The sequence below is a fragment of the Helicoverpa armigera genome, chromosome 21 (assembly GCF_030705265.1).
Source record: "Helicoverpa armigera isolate CAAS_96S chromosome 21, ASM3070526v1, whole genome shotgun sequence".
Lineage (NCBI taxonomy): Eukaryota > Metazoa > Arthropoda > Insecta > Lepidoptera > Noctuidae > Helicoverpa > Helicoverpa armigera.
Genome location: NC_087140.1, coordinates 10,460,347 through 10,480,542, shown reverse-complemented (window position 1 = coordinate 10,480,542; position 20,196 = coordinate 10,460,347). Strand labels below are relative to the sequence as shown.

At 47.7% G+C, this 20,196-nt stretch overlaps 4 protein-coding genes across 4 annotated transcripts; 2 read left to right on the top strand and 2 right to left on the bottom strand.

The window, feature by feature from the left end:
- The first annotated feature begins 3,421 nt into the window (after positions 1 to 3,421).
- Positions 3,422 to 6,096, top strand: LOC110383227 (uncharacterized). Its single transcript, XM_049849325.2, has 3 exons — positions 3,422 to 3,838; positions 5,000 to 5,486; positions 5,852 to 6,096. Exons 1-2 carry the CDS (start codon positions 3,716 to 3,718, stop codon positions 5,285 to 5,287), a joined length of 411 nt encoding a protein of 136 aa, XP_049705282.2. The 5' UTR covers positions 3,422 to 3,715; the 3' UTR covers positions 5,288 to 5,486; positions 5,852 to 6,096.
- On the bottom strand, positions 5,804 to 8,967 carry LOC126056422 (uncharacterized). The gene is made up of 4 exons (XM_049849319.2): positions 8,684 to 8,967; positions 7,157 to 7,594; positions 6,330 to 6,703; positions 5,804 to 6,224 (listed from the first exon to the last, which is right to left on the bottom strand). The coding sequence occupies exons 1-4, from the start codon at positions 8,753 to 8,755 to the stop codon at positions 6,158 to 6,160; spliced, it is 951 nt and encodes a 316-aa protein (XP_049705276.2). The 5' UTR covers positions 8,756 to 8,967; the 3' UTR covers positions 5,804 to 6,157.
- An 842-nt stretch (positions 8,968 to 9,809) lies between these two features.
- On the top strand, positions 9,810 to 13,960 carry LOC110383229 (protein fem-1 homolog A). The gene is made up of 3 exons (XM_049849289.2): positions 9,810 to 10,368; positions 11,618 to 12,672; positions 13,136 to 13,960. The coding sequence occupies exons 1-3, from the start codon at positions 10,214 to 10,216 to the stop codon at positions 13,888 to 13,890; spliced, it is 1,965 nt and encodes a 654-aa protein (XP_049705246.1). The 5' UTR covers positions 9,810 to 10,213; the 3' UTR covers positions 13,891 to 13,960.
- On the bottom strand, positions 13,954 to 19,823 carry LOC110383226 (protein Skeletor, isoforms B/C). The gene is made up of 9 exons (XM_021343991.3): positions 19,603 to 19,823; positions 19,454 to 19,527; positions 18,899 to 19,047; positions 17,667 to 17,903; positions 17,472 to 17,579; positions 16,976 to 17,399; positions 15,933 to 16,240; positions 15,656 to 15,863; positions 13,954 to 15,588 (listed from the first exon to the last, which is right to left on the bottom strand). The coding sequence occupies exons 1-9, from the start codon at positions 19,643 to 19,645 to the stop codon at positions 15,106 to 15,108; spliced, it is 2,034 nt and encodes a 677-aa protein (XP_021199666.3). The 5' UTR covers positions 19,646 to 19,823; the 3' UTR covers positions 13,954 to 15,105.
- Between the last annotated feature and the right edge of the window lie 373 nt (positions 19,824 to 20,196).

The window sequence follows — 20,196 nt, the reverse complement described above, 5'->3', positions numbered from 1 at the left end:
GGACTCTTACGCCGGCTCCACACGTTGGCCCCAACGCTCGTTCCAACGCTATTCGTCCAACGTGTGGATCTAGAAAATGGCATTGGTCCCAACGTTGGGGCGAGCGTTGGTAGTTGGCCGTCTCGTGTCGGTTTTATCAAAGGAATCTGCGCGCCAACGTTGGCGATCTGTCCACACGTTGGCGCTTTGCTCAGTTCTGCTACAACACGCAGCGAGTGCGTATGTCGAGTAAAAATGGCTCCTCATCCAGACACCCCATAATATGGGACGCAACTCGAAAGGATCATAATAGTTATTTGTTATACAAGAGTGCAAAGTTGCTTTTTAACCGCGGGCTCAATTTTGATGACCGAGCAAGCGAAGGATTCTAAAATTGAAACACGAGCGTAGCGAGTGTTTCAATAATTAGAATCCTGAGCGATAGCGAGGGAATCAAAAGAGCACAAGGTGAAAAATCTTTGCACTCGAGTGCAACACGTAACTTTTCATCCCACCTCATCGAGGAAATTACTATATGCAAAAAAACAAAATGGCGCGCACATATGAGTATCAAATTAAAAAGATGTACCTATTAAAATTCATATATTTGAAAACTCACTTTAAAAATTAAACGACGTTAAAAATCTGTGTCAATACAATAATAAAAAATACTTAATTAATTGAATAATTATTTTAAGCAGTATTTTATTTGTTGAATATGTATTTGTTTGAAAAGTCTTATCAAGATTGTCACAAATGGAGTATTGCACACGATGTTCTAAATTCAAATCACTTTGCCGCTCTAGAGGATAAAAACGACTTTTGCGCTCAGTTATCGAAGGGTAAAACTACTCTTTCCGAGATGGTGGGATGAAAAATATATTTTTTATAATAATTCCGAGTTTCTCAGAGCAGTTTCGATTTCTGTATCGGACATCTTTACATTGGCCCTGACGGGACAGAACTAGTTTATTGGCCAACGTGTGTACGCCTCACCGAGTTTGTGGTCCAACGTTGGAACGAGCGTTGGTACCAACGTGTGGAGCCGGCCTTACCGCCTAAAAACCCACCCAGTGTTGCCACCAACTACCTTGTGTCGAGGGCACGGGCATCGCTAAAGCATTCTTTCACACTCCCAGCGGGTATTGTCTATTGCGGGCGCAGACAGTGGTACTAGTTGTACATAATTTCTCGTTGGTCTAGGGGTCGCAAGCGCTTCTGCAGTGCTCGAGGATCGGGTTCGATTCCCGGGTCGGGCCAAAATCGCTTTTTGGGTTTTCTTAAACTTTCACAAAGCAGCCCGTAGTCTGGAATTTCTTGATGGATTCACCCGTGCACCGGAGAGCACATAAATGTCGGTCCTGCGCCTGGGGCCCGAATCTCCTAAGTTAATAATGATAAAATCGAATAGAAATCGAATCGCAATATGATCGCAATAGCAGTTTTATCCATATCGGGCATTCTGCTACTAATATAAGACCAATCGTATTCCAACGACATTCGATTGGTTTGCGATTGGTCTGCTATTTTGGTGATTCTGGGGCCCGATTCTCTTAATTTTACTTAAGCAACATACGATTCACGTTCGACTCGATTCGACTGAGATCCAATCCCGACTCGATTACGAATGAAGCGTCTGTGGCATTCCGCTATTTTTTAGGGTTCCGTACCTCAAAAGGAAAAAACGGAACCCTGATAGGATCACTTTGTTGTCCGTCTGTCTGTCTGTCTGTCTGTCTGTCTGTCTGTCTGTCAAGACCCTTTATCTCAAGAACGCGTGGACGTATCAAGCTGAAATTCACATGAAATACTCAATTCCTTCTTTATGAATAGTCTTTAACACAAAACTAGCAAAACACAAAACTAGCAATGCAACCTGTACAATCCTCTGAAACTGCTTGACTTTTATATTTTTCAAACGATCCTGGACATTCGTCTCCATGGAATTTTAATGAAATACAAGCTGTTGATTTGCATCCGTGCCATATTCAAGGAGGTAATTATGCTAATAATTCTCGACCCAAATAAAAAAAAAATTGGTACGTAATTTTTTTTCTTTATTTTTTTTTCGGAATTCCGTAAATGTCATCTAGCCTTATTTAAACTTGGCGCGTGTGTTTATGGCCTTAAAACTGTGCTGCGCCCTCACACAAACGCAAACACCAAGCATACGTAACGATCACTCATAAATTTCATTCATAAAATTGGATTACTTCTGCAATACTACGACATTACAATGACAAAAAAAGCATTGCATATTAGTTATTTCCCATCTACTGTCATTCCAATCGATTATATACGTATTGTATGTCCTCCTCCTAAACTATGGCACAAATGCAAATCAACAGCTTGTATTTATATTCAAAGAAACGTCATACCATTCTCCACGATTTAAAACTACTTTGATTCATGTCCGCCAGTTTTTACAAAGCGGGTCAGATATACCCAATGACCTTTAAGACATAATTAGTTATTTTCAATCAGATTTCTGAATGATGACTATAAAATGTTGTATATTAATAAAATAATTAATAAACTAACTTTTACAAGGTACTGGCCTACTATTTTAGTTACATTATAAAATAAAAAATATTAACTATTTTGACTCTTTCGAAATTACCATAACTATGATTGTTCTAAACTGAACGGTTGGCGTAAGACTCACTTTTTATCTATACAGGATTTGTACGGAACCCTCGGTGCGCGAGTCCGACTCGCACTTGGCCGGTTTTTTCTTTGAAATAAACGTTTTTATCCTTTTTTGTCATTCAATCTATCTATCTATCTATATCTATATAAATAAAAATGAATTGTTGTTCGTTAGTCTCATTAAAACTCGAGAACGGCTGGGCCGATTGAGCTGATTTTGGTTTTAAAATGTTTGTCGTAGTCTAAACGGTGAGCAAATAAGGAAAAATTGCGAGTAAGATTCCCGGAACGGGAGTGATTAGACAAAAACCAACTTACGGAATGCCGCAGAACCACAATAAAAAGTAAAATTAGGAGAATCGGGCCCCTGATCTCTTTCCGGTCGTGTCGGATTGCCGTCCCATCGGGTTACGAGAGTGAAGGAATAGGGAGTGCACCTGTGTTTGCGCAAGTGATCGCGCACTATAATATGTCCTGCGCAGCTGGCTGATCTTCTTAAATGAGCAGCAGAAACAGCCGCCGTGGCCGAAATCGGCCGTGGACGCCATTATTATTATTACATAATTATTTCACCCGGGGTTGCGTTAATGACATCATTTTTAACTTTCGTAAGCCCGCTGACGCGGCTCACGGCCATGCAGAATGAGGTTGAGCACGCCCACAGCGCTAAACTGCACACACAGAACGCATTTTTTAAAATAAAGTAATGAAATAAATACACAACACCTAGGCGGTATGGTCGAAAGCTTTAATCTGCGCTATGAACAAATAAAAAAAAGAATTGTCAATGTCAACTGTCAAAGTTAAATAAAGTCAACTTTCAGTACCTAAGGCCACGGCAAAACATCGTACTTTAAATAGGATTATTATTGTTTTTAAATCGGGACTTGAATAATCGGCTCATTCTCATTAAAGTTTGTTTTTGTCCACAGAATGAGTTAGTGACCCCGTATACTTACTTACTAAAAGAATGTTAATTTAAATGCTAGTTGACACAAAGAGATTATGAATGGTATAAGCAATAGCAGTATATGTTTGGTGAGATAAGGATTAAGGCTGGCAGCGGGCAGCAGGGCAGTGGCGCAGCATGCAGGGCGAGGTGGTGGTGCGGGTGGCGACGCCGCGGGACCTGGCGGCGCGCGCTGAGCTCGTGCGCGACTGCATCACTGAATATGATTTTGACGCATTCCTCATGTTTTTTTTCCAAGAGGTATATATGGGGCTAACAATATTGTTTGTATTAACTACAAAACTACTGAAACTTACCAAGTAATACATGATTGCTTTATCGAAACTCATAAGAGCGCCAAACCATAATATGTGCTATTTGGATTATGTTAAAATCATAGATTAAGATTTCACTACATATGATATGAACGCATGATAAATTAGCAATGTTCGAGTCTATATTGAATACTTACTCGGTGAAAATGCAGTCAGTGGGTTGTCTTAGGGGCAAAATTAAATAGAAGCTAAATATATTAATTTGTTTACCAAAATGTGGGATAGTTCACATTAAGATCTCGTCAGAGACACCACTTACTCATTAAATATACAAAAGCTGTTACAACGTCAATCTTATTCTTTAAATAACAGTTATCTGGCGATCAGAAAGTCAACCCTAAGAGGTTTGTAGCTAAAGATGTTTTTTTATGTTGTATGATCAAAATGAAGAAACTCATAGAATATGATTAAGTTGTGGAAAGCAGCACATTTACTCACACATGGAAAAGTCACCCAACTGATATATTACATTTTTGGCTTCTGAAAATCACTTGTTTGCTAATCTATCTATTATCCTATATCTATGGTTATTTATAGTCATACATAGACATAGAAAACGAAATATTACTGCATTAAATAAAATCCAATACTTACTCATCTTTAAAAGTAATTTTTAAGTGTTTGATTGGTTTTTATGACAGAAGACGCATTGTGCTGCATCTGTAGAGAAACTTAAGAACTTCTCATATTTGCTAGGCTTTGTGTATGGAATAGAAGAGTTCCAAGTAAGATATGAGTGGAACTTGCCTCATCTGCTGTCTGTGTGTGCCAAAACATAATTTGCCTTGTAATTTTGGAATAAAAAGAGCAGAGAATAGTTTTCCCTGCTAGGGAAATGTTGTTCCAACAAAAAAATTCACCTAACAAATGGGGGAGAACTTGTTTGCATGGACAGATAGCTTATATTTGTAAGCCTTTAGGTTTTTGAGACATTGTATAAAAAGTTTGGAAAATGTAGATTCACACATTATTGACAACTCAATTGAGATATTACTACATCCTAATATATCATGCCTCATATTTGTTATCAGCATTAGGTAGTTTCTAAATGATAAATTAAAGTTTCTTCCAATACGTGTGTGTACAGTTGACGCTGCAGGTGTGCGTGCTGTGCGGCGCCGTGCTGTTCATCTTCGCGGGCGCGTCGCTGGCGGCCTGCGCGCTCGTGCTGCCGGCCGCCGCCGCCGCCGCCGCGCTCGCCGCGTGCCTCGCGCACCGCGCCAGCGCCGCCGCGCACCGCCAGCGCATGCGCGCCGAGCTGCGCGGCTTCGTGGCCGAGTACCGCGGCCCGCTGTGCAGCGCGCCGCCCGGCCCGTGCGCGTGCGGCAGGCGGAGGCGGAGTGCGGCGCGGGCGGCGCGCTGGTGGGGTCGCTGAGCGTGGCGGAGTGCTGGGGCCCGCGGCGCAGCGGCTGGGTGCAGGCGCTGGGCGTGGCGCGCGCGTGGCGGCGGCGCGGCGTGGGCGCGGCGCTGCTGCGGGCGGCGCGGCGCTGGGCGGCGGCGGAGGGGCTGGAGTCGCTGGAGGCGTGCGCGAGTGAGCTGCAGGGCGGCGCGCGCGAGCTGCTGCACGCCGACGGGTGACGCTACTTACTGACTTTACTGAAACGATTCGTTGCGTCGTCGCGGCTTCATCCCTGCGTATAAGCAACGTATTCCCTGCGTGCTCGCTCCACCCCATAACTACTACACCCGAAAATCTCCATAACTATTGAGCCGATTTCAAAAATTCTTTGGGAACCTAGAACTTAACAATCCCTGAGTAAAAGTGCAATATTTTATCTGGGTATGGGCATTAGTCCCCAGGGGACGCGATTGAAACCGGAAAATCGCTAGTGTAATTATATTTGTATTTCGGGTTAACTTGGGTTAAGTTTGAAAATAAGAAGAGTGAAAATGATCAGTAGGCGAGTATTTATTGAAGAGCGTGATGGTGTGTGTGCAGATGGCAGGTGCGCAGCACGACGCAGCGGCCGGTGCTGGGCGCGGCGCTGACGCTGGGCGTGGCGCAGCTGGGGCTGGAGCTGCCGCACGCGTGACGTCACGCGCCACACCGCAGCTGCCGCATCGCAGCCGCCGCGATCCGTCTTTTTTGTATACACCTAAGCTTGATAAATCTCATTTTTATAGAAACCTAAGTTTGATACTAACAAATTAATGCTTATACATAATTATAATATTTAAATTTAACTTTTGGCGTTTTTTTCCCTATCAATTGTTTTCGTATGTTCCTTCCTATCCGCTTACATAATCAACTAACGATGACATCACTGCTCAGTGCAGAATAGCAGTCGCAATTTGGAAGCACCCACCAACACCTTAAACGAAAAGAATTGCATTAAAATGGGATCGGTCGTCGTACACTTAGCATAGCTTTTCTCTCATTCGCTCACTCGTGGCCAGACCGCGGTATGGTCGTTTACCTTGAGTCGGTCAGGTCGCTGCGCGTCGGCGCCGGCGGCGGGCGGCGGCGCCAGGTGCGCCAGCAGGCGCTCCCGCGCGTCCGCCGGCGCCGCCCGCGCCGCCAGCACCCGCCCCGCCAGCGCCAGCGCCGCCGCCGCGCGCCTCCGCGCCCTCCGCGCGCCACGCCGCCGCCGCGCGCCAGCCGCGCCACGTCCGCGCCCTCCTCCCCGCCCCCCGCCTCGCCCGCCACCAGCTCCAGCAGCGCGGCGCCCGCGAGCGCGGCGGCCGCGCGGTCTGCGCCGCCCGCGCCGCCGCTGCGCAGCGCGTCGCTCAGCTGCAGCCGCGTGCGAGGGCACGGGAACGACGCTAGCACCACACCGACTAACTCCGATATCTAACAAATATTCCTTATACATACTTTAACTGACTTTCCGACAGGACTAAATTCTTATATTTTTTTATTAGATAGGAACAGTTAACAGCTGGAATATACAGTATAAAAATATAAAAGTTAACAATATTCTAGCCCACAGCACTGTTCACAAATAGATAATATAATACAAAAGCATAAAATATAATATTTTTTTGTTTCGCCAAATGTTTTCAAGGTTGTTGGCATGCATAACGTAGAAACTTAACACCCAGGTGTATGTTTCATAACATACATTCCAGTTTGCGAAGAAGTCGGTGGCGAAATAAACATACCTGCATCTACTAAACACCGACTGCTAAACCGATGCGCCTTTTTGAGTTTCTAGAAGTCTGTTTAATTTTATTGTTTGTAAAAAATTGTACCGAAAACCTAGCCAGGGTTTTCGTCAATATCACAGTCCAAATCCAGCTTTACCTGGTCGGGGGTGGCGCGGTCGTCCAGCAGCGCGTGCAGCGCGCGCGCGGCCCGCGGCGCCTCGCGCGACTCCGCCGCCGCCACCACCAGCAGCAGCGCGGCGCAGCTCAGCACGTCCTCCGCCGGCGGCGCCGCGCACAGCGCCTGCGCCAGGCGCGGCAGGCGGCGCGGCAGGCGGCGCGCGGCGGGCGGCGGCAGGCGCGGCGCCAGTGCGGCCCACAGCGCGGGCGCGGCGGCGGGCGGCGGCCGCGCGCGGAGCGACAGCGCGGTGGCGGCGGCCGCCAGCAGCTCGCTCTCGGAGCCGCTGGAGTCGCTGTGGCGCAGCGCCGCGGGCCGCTCGGCGTCGCGCTCGCGCAACTCCTGCAGCTGCCGCTCGCACTCCAGCTCGCGAGCGCGCTGGGATGCTAACTCCTCCGCCGAAGGCATCGTGAATGAACCCTAACAACATTACAATTTCAAATAAAAAAGACGTGTGGCACTCGGGGGACTGCCGCGGTAAAGCTATTGCATAGAATTTTGTGAATAGGTATATTCTTTCATATTACAACAACACAACATTACACAACTATTATAATACTCTAATTAAGAGATCATGAAAAAAAAACTTTCTATACTTGTGAATATACGCCTACACTAATTTGTTAAAATATTTTTTCTAATACCCACATGATTTATGTACATACTTCTTTGCCGTATTTTGTTTAATAAGTAAGGGTTGAAATTAGGTAGAGTTATTTATGTACTTGCATCAAAATGTTGATATTAATATGGACCTCCCTAGGATTTCTTAAGGACAATCCCGTGTGGCCAACAATATTACAACTAAATAATAATAAGAACGTCAGAGATAGACAAATAAAATAAATATAATTAAAATACAATTCTTATTAGTTCACCATGCAAATTAATGATAGTCTTGATTTTTTTTTGTTTTCATTAATTCACAGTACAAATTATTGATAGTCTTAAAAGTAAATAACTTTTTATTCAAAAAATCACTGGATTTTTCTGCTTTTTTAAATTAATCTCGGGGTTTGAGGCATATCTACTTTATTCTTTCGATGTATAAAATCAGTTTAAGTAAGTACATGAATAACTCTAGCTAATTCCAACTTCTGTTAATAATGCATAGTCAGGAAAATACAGGATGAATGATGATATGAGTGTAGGTAGGCGATAGGAATATAATTTTGATATAGGGGAGAAATATCTCTGTATTCCATCGAAACATTTGCATTTGTGCATCAACAGATTTTTTAAATATTTGCATTTTTGCCAACATTTTTAAAATTTTCCAATAAACTCCAGTAGAGTTTGTTCTTTTGAATTTTTCGGAGGCATCTTTTCCATGACTCGTTAAAAAAACTTAGGTAAACCGCCAAAGCACATTGATAGTTCTGAAGAGCTACCAGACCAGACTTCACTTGATAATCATGTTATTCATATCTATAAATCATTACAAAGATTCGAGCGAAACTATGATGAAATAATTGAACACACAAGTTAAAGGAAATTCGCGATAGGTACCGAGTCATTGGCAGACGAGTTGACTTTTATCAGCGGCAGATCATCACAGTCCTCTTCCTCATTCATGATCATCACTGTAAGCAATATTTACGTTGCTATGAAACAATAGCAAAATTTTCAAATTATCTCTTTCACACGCAGTGGGACAACGGAAACCGGCAACTCGATTCTCGATCAATTCCTGTTTATAAGTCTCAGTATAAACAAATGTACACTGCTGTGTTAATAATCACAACAAAACTCCAAAGACAACTGTCATTTCGTCCTCTTTGACGTTTGAATCGTCAAATATCAAATGACATTCCTTATCAGCAGTGATGCCAGATGGGGGGATTCCCCCCAAATTTGGGGGTATTTTCTGCCCACGGGGGTTTTTTTGGGGGGAAGAATCCTTTGGGGGGATTTGAAATTGGCTTGGAGGGAGTTGGAGGATTTTTCGAAAAAGTTTTATGACTGAACGCGACCAAATTACTCACTACTTAATTTTGAACGCACCATAGAACCACACACAAAAACATACACACATCATCATCATCATCAGCCTATCGCAGTCCACTGCTGGACATAGGCCTCTCCAAGTGCACTACATACATTTAACATACACACACTACCACAATAATGCTGCGTGCGGAGAACGACGATGAACGATGATACTATATTATTTTACAGAAAAGAGCTGTTCGACATTTATAATCTGGGTCCAAAAGTTCCTCTTAGAGAGAAATTCAAAGAAATAAATATTCTGACTGTTGCCTCTCAACACATTTTTGAAAATTTAATGTACGTTCGTAAAAACATATCTAACTTTTTTGAAATGTCTGATGTTCATAGCATAAAATTATTAGGAATAAACATAATCTTGATGTACATGCTACTCGCCTCCACAGATTAAGCAACTCGTTCATGGGTCAACGTATACGCTTTTACAATAAACTTCGGATTTTGGGTGAGATTTGGGGAGAATGCTAAATCATCATCTGGCAACACTGCTTATCAGAATGAATGACATGGACAATGAAGAGTCAGATTATTGTCAGCATTTTACTTAGAGATTTTTTTACGACCAAAAATAGAGCATTCATACAGTTGGCGCTGTTGGCAATGAATTAACAATCATTCATTGGAGGTTAGCCAAGATATTCTTGAGTGTACATTACTATTTTTCCGTTTGTCCCTTCGCCAGATTTGTTTTCAGTTCATTCAGGAAAATTACACACATTGCTGATTTTTTAACAAGTACAAAGTGGCGATTTGATGGACTTCAGTTAGTACATAGCTAAAAGACCAAGACTCGAAATCAGTGCTCAGCAGAACACGATCGATCTACTTTGCTGTCAAACAGTTATCTGTCACTCCTAGTTATTGTTCTTGCGCAGAAAAACAAAACAAACGTCATCCCTTGGAATTGTGTAGTTGAAGAGTAATTAATTAATTTGATCGACGTGTGATAGTCCGGGGCAGTACCCCGTTCGGCTCGAAGGAGCCGCAATCGAGCGTACCGAGGCGGAGGAGGCGGCGGAGTCGGGCGCGATGTGGGAGGAGGGCAGCAGCAGCAGCGCGCCGGGCAAGGACAAGCAGGACGTCGCCAAGCTGCACGACGCCACGTTCCACGAGCTCATGCAGGAGTGCCGCCACTCGGCGCCCGGCGCGCGCCTCTCCGCCAAGCTGCGCACGGCGCTCGAGAGGTACGTGCACTGCGAGTGCTGCCTAGCTGTGCTGCTGCACTCACCTCATCCCATCCCGGGTCGATTGCTTTGTGGGTTTTAGAAACTTTGATGATGTAGCCTGGAGTCTAGAACTTAGTGGTTGATCTGCCATTGCATGATTTTCAAACATTCCTATTCACAAAATTTCATGTATGTGTGAAAAAGAAATTGTTGATGTTAGTATATTTGTTTTTTATTCCAATAGTACAAAATGCCTAAACTTGAAACAGCACTAAGCTGCAATGTGATGATATAAAGTGTTCTTCAAGAGTACTTTTATATGTCTCGTTTCAAGACAGAGAGGCAGACAAAGGGGACCAAAATGATCCTTCGGAGAAATAAAATTTTTGTTCACATTCGCAAATATTAAAAAAATTACATTCATAATATCATATGAGATCAACCACAGTGGCTGTCAGTCCGCTAGGCAAAGTCGTCTTTAAAGTATTCTTAGAGGTACTAGATTAGCACTTTTTACCATCAATATCACAATAGGACAACAAAACACCCCCTTTCACCACTTCCTAGTGTTATGGCTGTCAAGAAGAAGCGGGTGTACTGAAAGAGATTTCATGTGAGATGTTGAAGGGGGGAGAGCGGGTGGAATCAAATCTCACGTCATCTCACCAAGGGGGAGGAAGGGGCAGAAAATTAAAAAAAACACTTCACACCCTCTTTCCTGTGGTATTTTTCTATATTATGAGTGTGTACAAAAATTTATAAATAAATATATAAGAAGCTGCTAAGAACAAACTTCCCAGCTTGTATGAGGGATTTTCTTTATATCAAATATAATTAAAAATATATTATTATTCTTTATTGCACACATAAATAATGAAATGAAATGAAATCGTTTATTTTGCAAGTTGGACATTACATCACTTTTACACGTCATTTTTAAGAACGTTGAGGTCGGCATTTCCTAATGACTGATCCCTGAGAAGAAATGCCGAAACAAACTCAAGGGTCATAGTCTCTTTTAAAGTCCAAACATGTTGTAAATCAAAATAATATTACGTGTGAGTGTCACCATGTACGCATTACACACACTGAAATATAAATACTTTTGGCACATTGGGATTTTCTTTTTCATCTTCTCCTAGCTGATGCCTAGTTTGTACTGATCTTTGTACGTTTCTTGGACAAGTTCCTGCGATGCGACATGGCATCGCAGTCGAGTGTAGGGTGTTCTCGATGAGCGATGCTGACGTAGGCAGATTGTGCGCAGGATGAGCCCGGCGGAGCGGCGGGCGCTGTGCGGGCGCAAGCTGGACGGCTGCGCGCCGCTGTTCGTGGCGTGCAAGCGCGGCAACGTGGAGATCGTGGAGTACCTCGTGCACGTGTGCGCCGCCGACCTGGAGCAGCGCGGCGTGTACGAGGTGCCCGACGACCGCTCCGTGCACACCGTCACGCCGCTGTGGTGCGCCGCCGTGGCGGGCCGCCTCGAGGTGCTGCGCGCGCTGGCCGACGCCGGCGCCGACGTCAACGCGGGCTCCGACTCCGGCTCCACGCCCGTGCGCTCCGCCTGCTTCATGACGCACCTGGACGTGGTGCGCTTCCTGGTGTCGCGCGGCGCCGACATCCACCGGCCCAACCACAACGGCGGCACGTGCCTCATCAACAGCGTGCAGTCGGCGCGGCTGTGCGCCTTCCTGCTGGAGCACGGCGCGGCCGTCAACGCGCGCGACACGCAGCTCAAGACCGTGCTGCACTACGCCATCCAGGAGCACCGCGTGGAGACGGCGCGGCTGCTGCTGGAGCACGGCGCCGACCCGCTGCTGGCGTCGCGCGCCGGCGACGACGCGCTGCGCACCGCCTGCCTGAAGGGCGCGGCGCAGGTGGTGAGTCTGCTGGCGGGCCGCGTGCACTACCCCGCCGCGCGCCTGGCCGACGCCTACGAGCTGCTGGGCAGCACGCAGCTGGACGAGTTCAACGACGTGACGGTGGCGCTGGGCGCGTGGCGCCGCGCCACGGCCATCCGGCACGGCGGCGGCGCGTACGTGGCCAAGCGGCCCGTGCGGGCGCCGGCGCCGGCGCTGGGCGGCGCGCGCGAGTGGCGCAGCGCGGCGGAGCTGGAGGCGGCGGCCACGGACATGGACGCGCTGCGCGTGCAGTCGCTGCTGGTGGTGGTGCGCGTGCTGGGCCCCGACCACAAGGATACGGTGTTCCGCCTCATGTACCGCGGCGCCTCCTACGCCGACGCCTTCCGCTACCAGCGCTGCATCGACCTGTGGAGCTGGGCGCTGCAGCTGCGCATCGAGAAGGACTCGCTGCTCTCGGCCGGTCGGTGCACTCCTCTATTCACTATCGTACTAGACCAATTCACATTTGCATTTCCATCATACTTTACCAGTATTATTTGAAATAAATACTATATAAGTTAGAATTGAAGTTAGTTTGCTCTACAATCATATTGCAATCGTAAATCATTTGCAGACAATATGATTTATTGGTTAATCACAGAAAATGATAAAAACGTTTATGTGAAAAGAAAGAAAAAAACACAGCGAAATGCCACATAATATGCTTCAATCGTAAATGAGTCGTGATTGGACCTCAGTTGGATGTGAAACATGTCGTTTTTTAGTAAAATTGGGACAAGGGCAGGTGATCAGGCATTGGAAAGGGGGTCGGGGTTTTTGACGTATCTACTAACCTACCAATATACTTTTTAATGAGTCGATATATGTATTTTGAAATACGATGTTTCACATACGCCTAAATGATAATGTCCTCCCCTCCGCAGACACGTGCCACACGGCGTGCGCGCTGACGCGGCTGATGCTGGACGCGCACGCGGGGCGGCTGGAGCACGCGCGCGGGCTGCCGCAGTTCGGCGACGTGCTGCGCGTGTTCCGCCTGCTGGCCGCCGAGCTGCCCGCCTGCCGCCGCCTGCTGGACGCGCGGCCCGTGTTCAAGGCGCAGGCCGACACCTTCGACCGCGCGCTGCGCTGCGTCACGCACCTGGTGTTCCTGCTGCAGGCGCGGGCGGGCCCGGCGGAGCGCGAGGAGGTGGGCGCCGCCGTGCGAGCCCTCGTGGCGGCCGACGTGCGCAGCGCCCACACGCGCGACACGCTGCTGCACCTGTGCGTGTCGCGCCTCAACGTGATCCGCTCCACGTACTTCGCGGACGAGCCGGACGCGGCGCCCGTGTTCCCGCACGCGGGCGTGGTGGCGCTGCTGCTGGCGTGCGGCGCCGACGTGCGCGTGCGCAACGAGGCGCGCTCCACGCCGCTGCACGTGGCCGCCATCCCGTACAACTTCAGCACGGAGCTGGTGCGCGTGCTGCTGGCGGGCGGCGCGCACCTGGACCAGCCCAACCGCTTCGGCGACTCGCCGGCCGAGCTGGTGGCGCTGAACCGCGGCTCGCGCGTGCGCGTGCTGCAGCACGTGACGCTGGCGTGCCTGGCGGCGCGGGCGCTGCTGCGAGCCCGCCGCCGCCTGCCCGCCGCCGCGCTGCCGCGCACGCTGCACGACTTCCTCGACCTGCACCGCGCCTGAGCGTGTCTACCCTACTACCTATCTTATGCTAAATTAGTCTCAAAATTATAATAAAACTACGTATCGAATACTCAAGCTTTTTAATAGTCTCTCCATTACAATACATCACAGATTCAAAAATGACTTAATAAATAATGTTCCAGCAAGTTCACAACACCTTCAGATCTATACATGCGGACATACGGTCTACAACAGAATAAGTTCGCTTGAGCCGCTCGCGCGCCCGCGGCCGGTGTTGCCAACTCTACGTCTTTTTACGTAGATCTACCTACCTTCAATCCAATCAACGTAATTTCTTAAGATGTACTTAATTATTTGTAAATTTTAAATTTAAGTTCTACAATTAAGTAAGTGGCTTTAAAAGCCGTGTAAGTCGAATAAATAAATAAAAATAAATCTATACACAATAAATCTATATTTATTTATTTTTATACCAAGAAGATAGCAGCAGCCTATATACTAAATAACATTTTTTTACGATTCATAAAAGGTTTTATTGATCATATTTACAATTAAAATTATAAACTGGCGTCAACGTTTTCATCAGTTTCACTTATCCTAAGACCATTATTTCACCTCGAAAACAATAAACGTAGATCTACGGACTTTGCATATATTATGCAATTTTAATCAATTCTACGTAATTTTCTCATCTGGTATACGCTGTTCCCAAAATCCGAATTGGCAACACTGGCTGATGGTCAAATGCCGGCGGATCGCGGCTGCTTCTAGCGGTATGCGCTGGGCCTAAGGGCCAGGCCACAACAGTGCGTTGCGGCGTCGCATCGCAAAAACAACATTGCACAGCTATGTTCTATTCTATGCAAATTTGTGTATTAGTGCGTTGTGCGGCGTCGTTGATTTTTGCGATGCGACGCCGCAACGCACTGTTGTGGCCTGGCCCTAAGACTCAAAGATTTTTCCAATCGGACCAGTAGTTCCTGAAATTAGCGCGTTCAAGCAAACCGACTCTTCAGCTTTATAATATAAGTATAATTTGTTGATTATCTTCTAGATTGATTCAGGAGTATAAGTTTATGTGTACGTAAATTATTCGAACGCCTGCACAACTATTGTCATATTGAAAAATACATTTTGAATTTATACATTTTTATTTAATTTATTGAATAATACACTGGTACACTAAAATTGGTACAAGCGTCAGTTCGTATATGAGGTACCGTTTCCTCAGTGCGTCAGTTCGTCCGGTTGCAGTCACAAGGCCGCGAGCAGCAGCGCCAGCAGCGCGGCAGTGCGGGGCGCGGACAGTGAGGGGGGCGCGGCGCTGGTGCGGCCGATGTTGCGCCGGTGCTTGTCCACCACGTAGATGCGGCCGCCCATGCCCGCGTGCGAGAACGAGTGGTAGTACACGCGGTCCGGCCACGTGCTGTTGGGCGCCACCAGCAGCTCGGCCGGCGGCGCGGCGGGGCAGTCCCACACCAGCGAGCGGTTGTAGGCGCGGAACGTGGCGTAGTCGGCGTCGCGGCGCGTGTCGGCGCCGGGCGCGGGGCGGGCGCGGCACAGCGGGCCGGCGGCGGTGGGCGCCAGGCGGCCGCGCCGCGTGGTGTGCACGCCCGCCAGCACGCGCGCGCTGCGCTGCGCCGCCTCGCCCAGCCGCTCCAGCCCGCCCACCGGCTCCGCCGTCACGATCAGCGGGTGGTACTCCGTCGCCGAGTGCGGGTCGTTGCCGCCGTACACCTGCAGCACGACCACAGTTACGCGATACCCGAGCCGCGACCGTACCGCCGCGGTCCACCACACTCACCTTGAAGGAGTACTGCAGGCCGCGGCGCAGCTGCAGGTCCGGCGCCAGCTGGCCGTTGACGTACCAGGCGAGCGGCGGCGAGTGGCGCAGCGGGCGGCCCGGCAGCCCCCGCGCGCCGCCCGCGGGGCCCAGCCGGAACGTGAACACGCGCAGCGCCGGGTCAAACAGCTCCGCCACCTCCCACGGCGTCGGCGCCGCACGCGACGCGCTGCACACACAGATAGGTGAGCGGGGCGGGGAGTGGAGCAGGTCGCGGGGTGTGCGGGGCGGTACTCACACGGCGAAGGGCACGCAGTCGTTGGTGGGCGGGTCCCGCGCGAGGTGCAGGCGCACGTCGGCGCGCGGGAACAGGCGGTGGAAGGCGGGCTCGCGCTCGTGGTCGAGGCGGCCCAGCGCCCACACGGCGAACACTTCGCGGTCGACGGGCCAGTCGCGGTCCATGGGCTCCTGCGCGGCGAGGGTGCGGCGGTAGGACACGACGGTGAGGCCGTTCTCCCGCCGCGCGCTGAACACCTGGTTGGAGTCGAGGCCGCCCACGCGGTCGTCGCGGCACACGCCCTGCCACGCGCCCAGCACCTGCACGCACTGCGGGCACGCGGTGAGCACGCGCTCAGCACGCCACGCGCTGCAGCACGCGGGCGCTGAGGGCCCAGGCGAACGTGACGTGCAGCGCGCGACACAGCAGCGCGTTCTCGACGGTGAACACGTCGCGCGGAGACAACATCTTGCCGCTGTTACTCGTCAGATCGCGGGACGATTGTCATGGCTTGTTTATATTGGATGAAAATGGAAATCAAATAGTCCAGACGTGTCTATTTTGGTGACATTTTGACAGTAATGACATCATTGTTCTGACATAAACCTATGACATAAACTCCGTTTGGGTCAAAGACATTAATTACATTTTATTTCTGGACAGTGCACAATGGTGCAAAAACCGGTACACACGAGAGGTCTTCCGTGGGTAGTGTGTTTACACTTTAGATATACAAAATTAATTATAATACATTTTAAAAGTGTTCAAATTAAATATAAATCACGCGGAAAAAGTGGTGAAATAATATAGTGGAAAGTAATGTTTTATTAGGTACCCCCCCTACACGTAGTTGGGAGTATTATTTTAATTTAAACCCGACGTGTGATACACCATTGGATAGGTATTTAAAAATGAATAGGGGTCTACTGTAACAATTATTTGGATTTTTTGAATAAAAAGTTAAAAAGAAATGTCCCTCCCCCTCTAACTTTTTTACCACGATTTTAAATAATATAAAAAATGTAAAATGCAGAAGTGTATAAAGGCTTCGTAGCGGTACGTACGGGCGCGAGCGCGGTGATGTTGTAGTCGGTGGCGAGCCCGCGCTGCTGCTGCGTGTTGTACTGCGCCACCGCCACGTCGGCGCCCAGCATGCGCGAGCCTTCCGCGCTGCCCGACACGCCGAACGCCATGTACTCGTCCTCGTCCATCTGCGCCGCCAGCTCCACCGTGACCTGGTTGCCGAACACCTCCCACGACACCTGCAGGTCGCGGTGCAGCTGCTTGCAGTGCGGCAGCGGCGACGCGTACGGCAGCGCGGCCTGCGGCGCGGGCGGCACGTTGAGCGCGTCGGGCACCAGCACGCTGCCCAGCGACTGCGCCCGCGCGCGGTCCCACAGCGCCACCCACTTCACGTCGAACACCGTGCGCCCGCCCGGCAGCGCCAGCCGCACGTCCTCGCCCGCGTACGCGCGCAGCGGCTCCAGGCTGCGGCAGTCACGCGCTCTACACTCACACTCACAGAGGCGCAATACTGAACAGTGGCCCTGCCTTACTCACTAGCCATACTCGTCGGGAATCTTCTCGCCTCTGGACGAGGGCTGCGGGCCCACTCCGGTCCAGAAATACACCTCCTCGCCACTGCCGTCGTATCGCAACTCCGGAATTCTGAACGAAGAGATAAGGCATTAGTTGTGTAAGATTGGGCGCGTGGTTGGGTTGCACAGTTGCTAGTGGAGGTATGCGGCGTGTTACAGGATGGTGGTGGCGTCGAGGAAGCGCACGGGCTTGCTGGAGACGGCGGGCGAGCCGGCCAGCGGCCCCACGGCGCGCTCGGCCGGCGCCTCGAACTCGTCCGGCACGTACACGTCGCCGAACGCGTTCTGGCTGCCGATGTCGTACACGGCCAGCCACTTGATGCGCGAGATGCGCTTGCCCTCGGGCACCGCCAGCCGCACTTCCGCGTTGAAGTACCGCTCCAGGATGTTCGTCCTGCAATCGTACAATGTGCTCATGATTGTCCAAATCCTCAACACTATTGCAAGAATATAACTAGAAACTGTCAGTTACCTACAAATGAGTTGACTTTAGTGTTCTGAAAACCTAAAAATGTTATTAAAAGATGATATGCTAAAAATCTTATATTTATTATATGTTGCTTTTATCATGATATTATGATGTTATGATTTTATGTTAGATCATGTATATGTCGCAGGGATATGATAAAAACGGGGGTTTGATCAATTCCCTAAGGGATTTGATCAAATCACGGAGGATGTTAAAATAACAACACGATTTTATCTTGTCCCTAAACAAATCTAGTGAATTGAACAAATCCCTAAATTGGTTCAGTGAAGTGACAAAAATAATTTTGCTTTGATATTTTAAGGGTTTACTTGGTAAGATATGCCTACATAATTATGACAATCAGGTGTGTAAGGAAATATTGATATAAAAAATCACCATTACTTAGAACAATTTTTTTTTAAAGAATGAACAATTTCTTTAAAAAATAAAAAATATTTTAGTTGCGTATGATATGCCTATTTGTAATAATCACTTATTAAAACATGTAGCTGATTTGTGGCATCGTGACTGACATGTCATTTGCCATTTCACTGAACCAGTTTAGGGATTTGTTCAATTCACTAGATTTGTTTAGGGAAAAGATAAAATCATGTTGTTATTTTAACATCCTCCGTGATTTGATCAAATCCCTTAGGGAATTGATCAAACCCCTGTTTTTATCATATCCCTGCGACATATATATGAATAAAAGGCCACACATGGTGTAGGCAGGCTTTTAGGTCTAGCTGAGCAGGCTACTGCTGTGAACTACTCAGCCTGAGTCAGCCAGTTCGTTTCTTACTTTATGTGTATGTCAAAGTAATTGTATGTACGTACACTATTTCCTTAAATTTTCAGCTGCCACAGATAGACTGGCAGGAAGAGAGTGAAAGTGTTCACTGTGAAGCTGAATGACCGACCTGCCATACTCGTTGGGCACGATGAAGCCCTGCGGGCCGGGCCGGCCAGCGTCTCCTGCCCAGAAGAACGTGTCGTCCCCGGTGCCATCATAGTTGAAGTTCACCAGCAATATTGTAAAGTCATCTACTGCATACACATCTCCTGACACCTAGGATAATAAAGTAATTGCTCTATGTAATTCAGTAATATATGGGTCATTATTTTCTTATAGTAAGAATACGAAAAAAAATTGTTTGTGCTGCTCTTGATGCACTATGTAGATTACTGATTACTAGCCAGTTTCCGGAGGTTTCACCCGCATCCTGTGGGAACTACAGACGTTCCGGGATAAAATATATCCTCGTAAAGAGGGTAGCATTTCGACAGAAAGAATTTTTCAAATCGGTTCAGTATTTTCGGAGCCTTTAGTGTACAAACTAATAAAATGTTATTCTTTATTATAATAAGTATAGAATATATGAGTATAGTATAGAATACTACTGTGTTTATTATCATAGTTGAAAGTATATAAATATAATAAAATAAAGGTAGACAAGCAGTGCACAGGGACGCACCTGGTGGTGATAGGAGTTGAGTTTCCCGATGAACTTGCCGCGGTACGGGCCCTCCTCGTCCTGCGATCTGCAATCTGCAACGCACCAACAAAACTTTTAGAAAGTTTTCTAACACTCGCAGTAACAAAGAATATTCGCTTATTAGTTACCTTTAGCCACTGCTATAAGAAGCAGAAAACATATTTTGTACATCGTATGCTCACTTTACACAATAATTATGACTTTGTTAAACTTTCTAACTAATATTAAAGGTCACAACACTCTCACAACATATTTTAAAGTATTTGGCATAGCATTAACTTCCGGTAAGTTGACAAATCACTGAACTGGTTTTGTTGTCAGAGAACATTAAGTGTTCGAGGCTGCCGTGCCATTGGTCGGCCAGCGCATTAACTACGTCGCAGCCAATCACAAGGAACTTTCACTTTTTGTTCTCGTTGGAACTGTTACGTCGAGAATGACGTTTGTGATCCAATGGAAGTTGCTCTATGAGAAAATAAAATTATTTGCTATTGAAGCTTTGTTTTCGAGCATTATAATTATTATATTTTTCATCCCACCATTTCGGAAAGAGCAGTTTTACCCTTTGATATCTGAGCGCAAAAGCCGTTTTTATCCTCTAGAGCGGCAAAGTGATTTGAATTTAGAACATCGTGTGCAATACTCCATTTGTGACAATCTTGATAAGACTTTTCTTTCAAACAAATACATATTAAACAAATAAAATACTGCTTAAAATAATT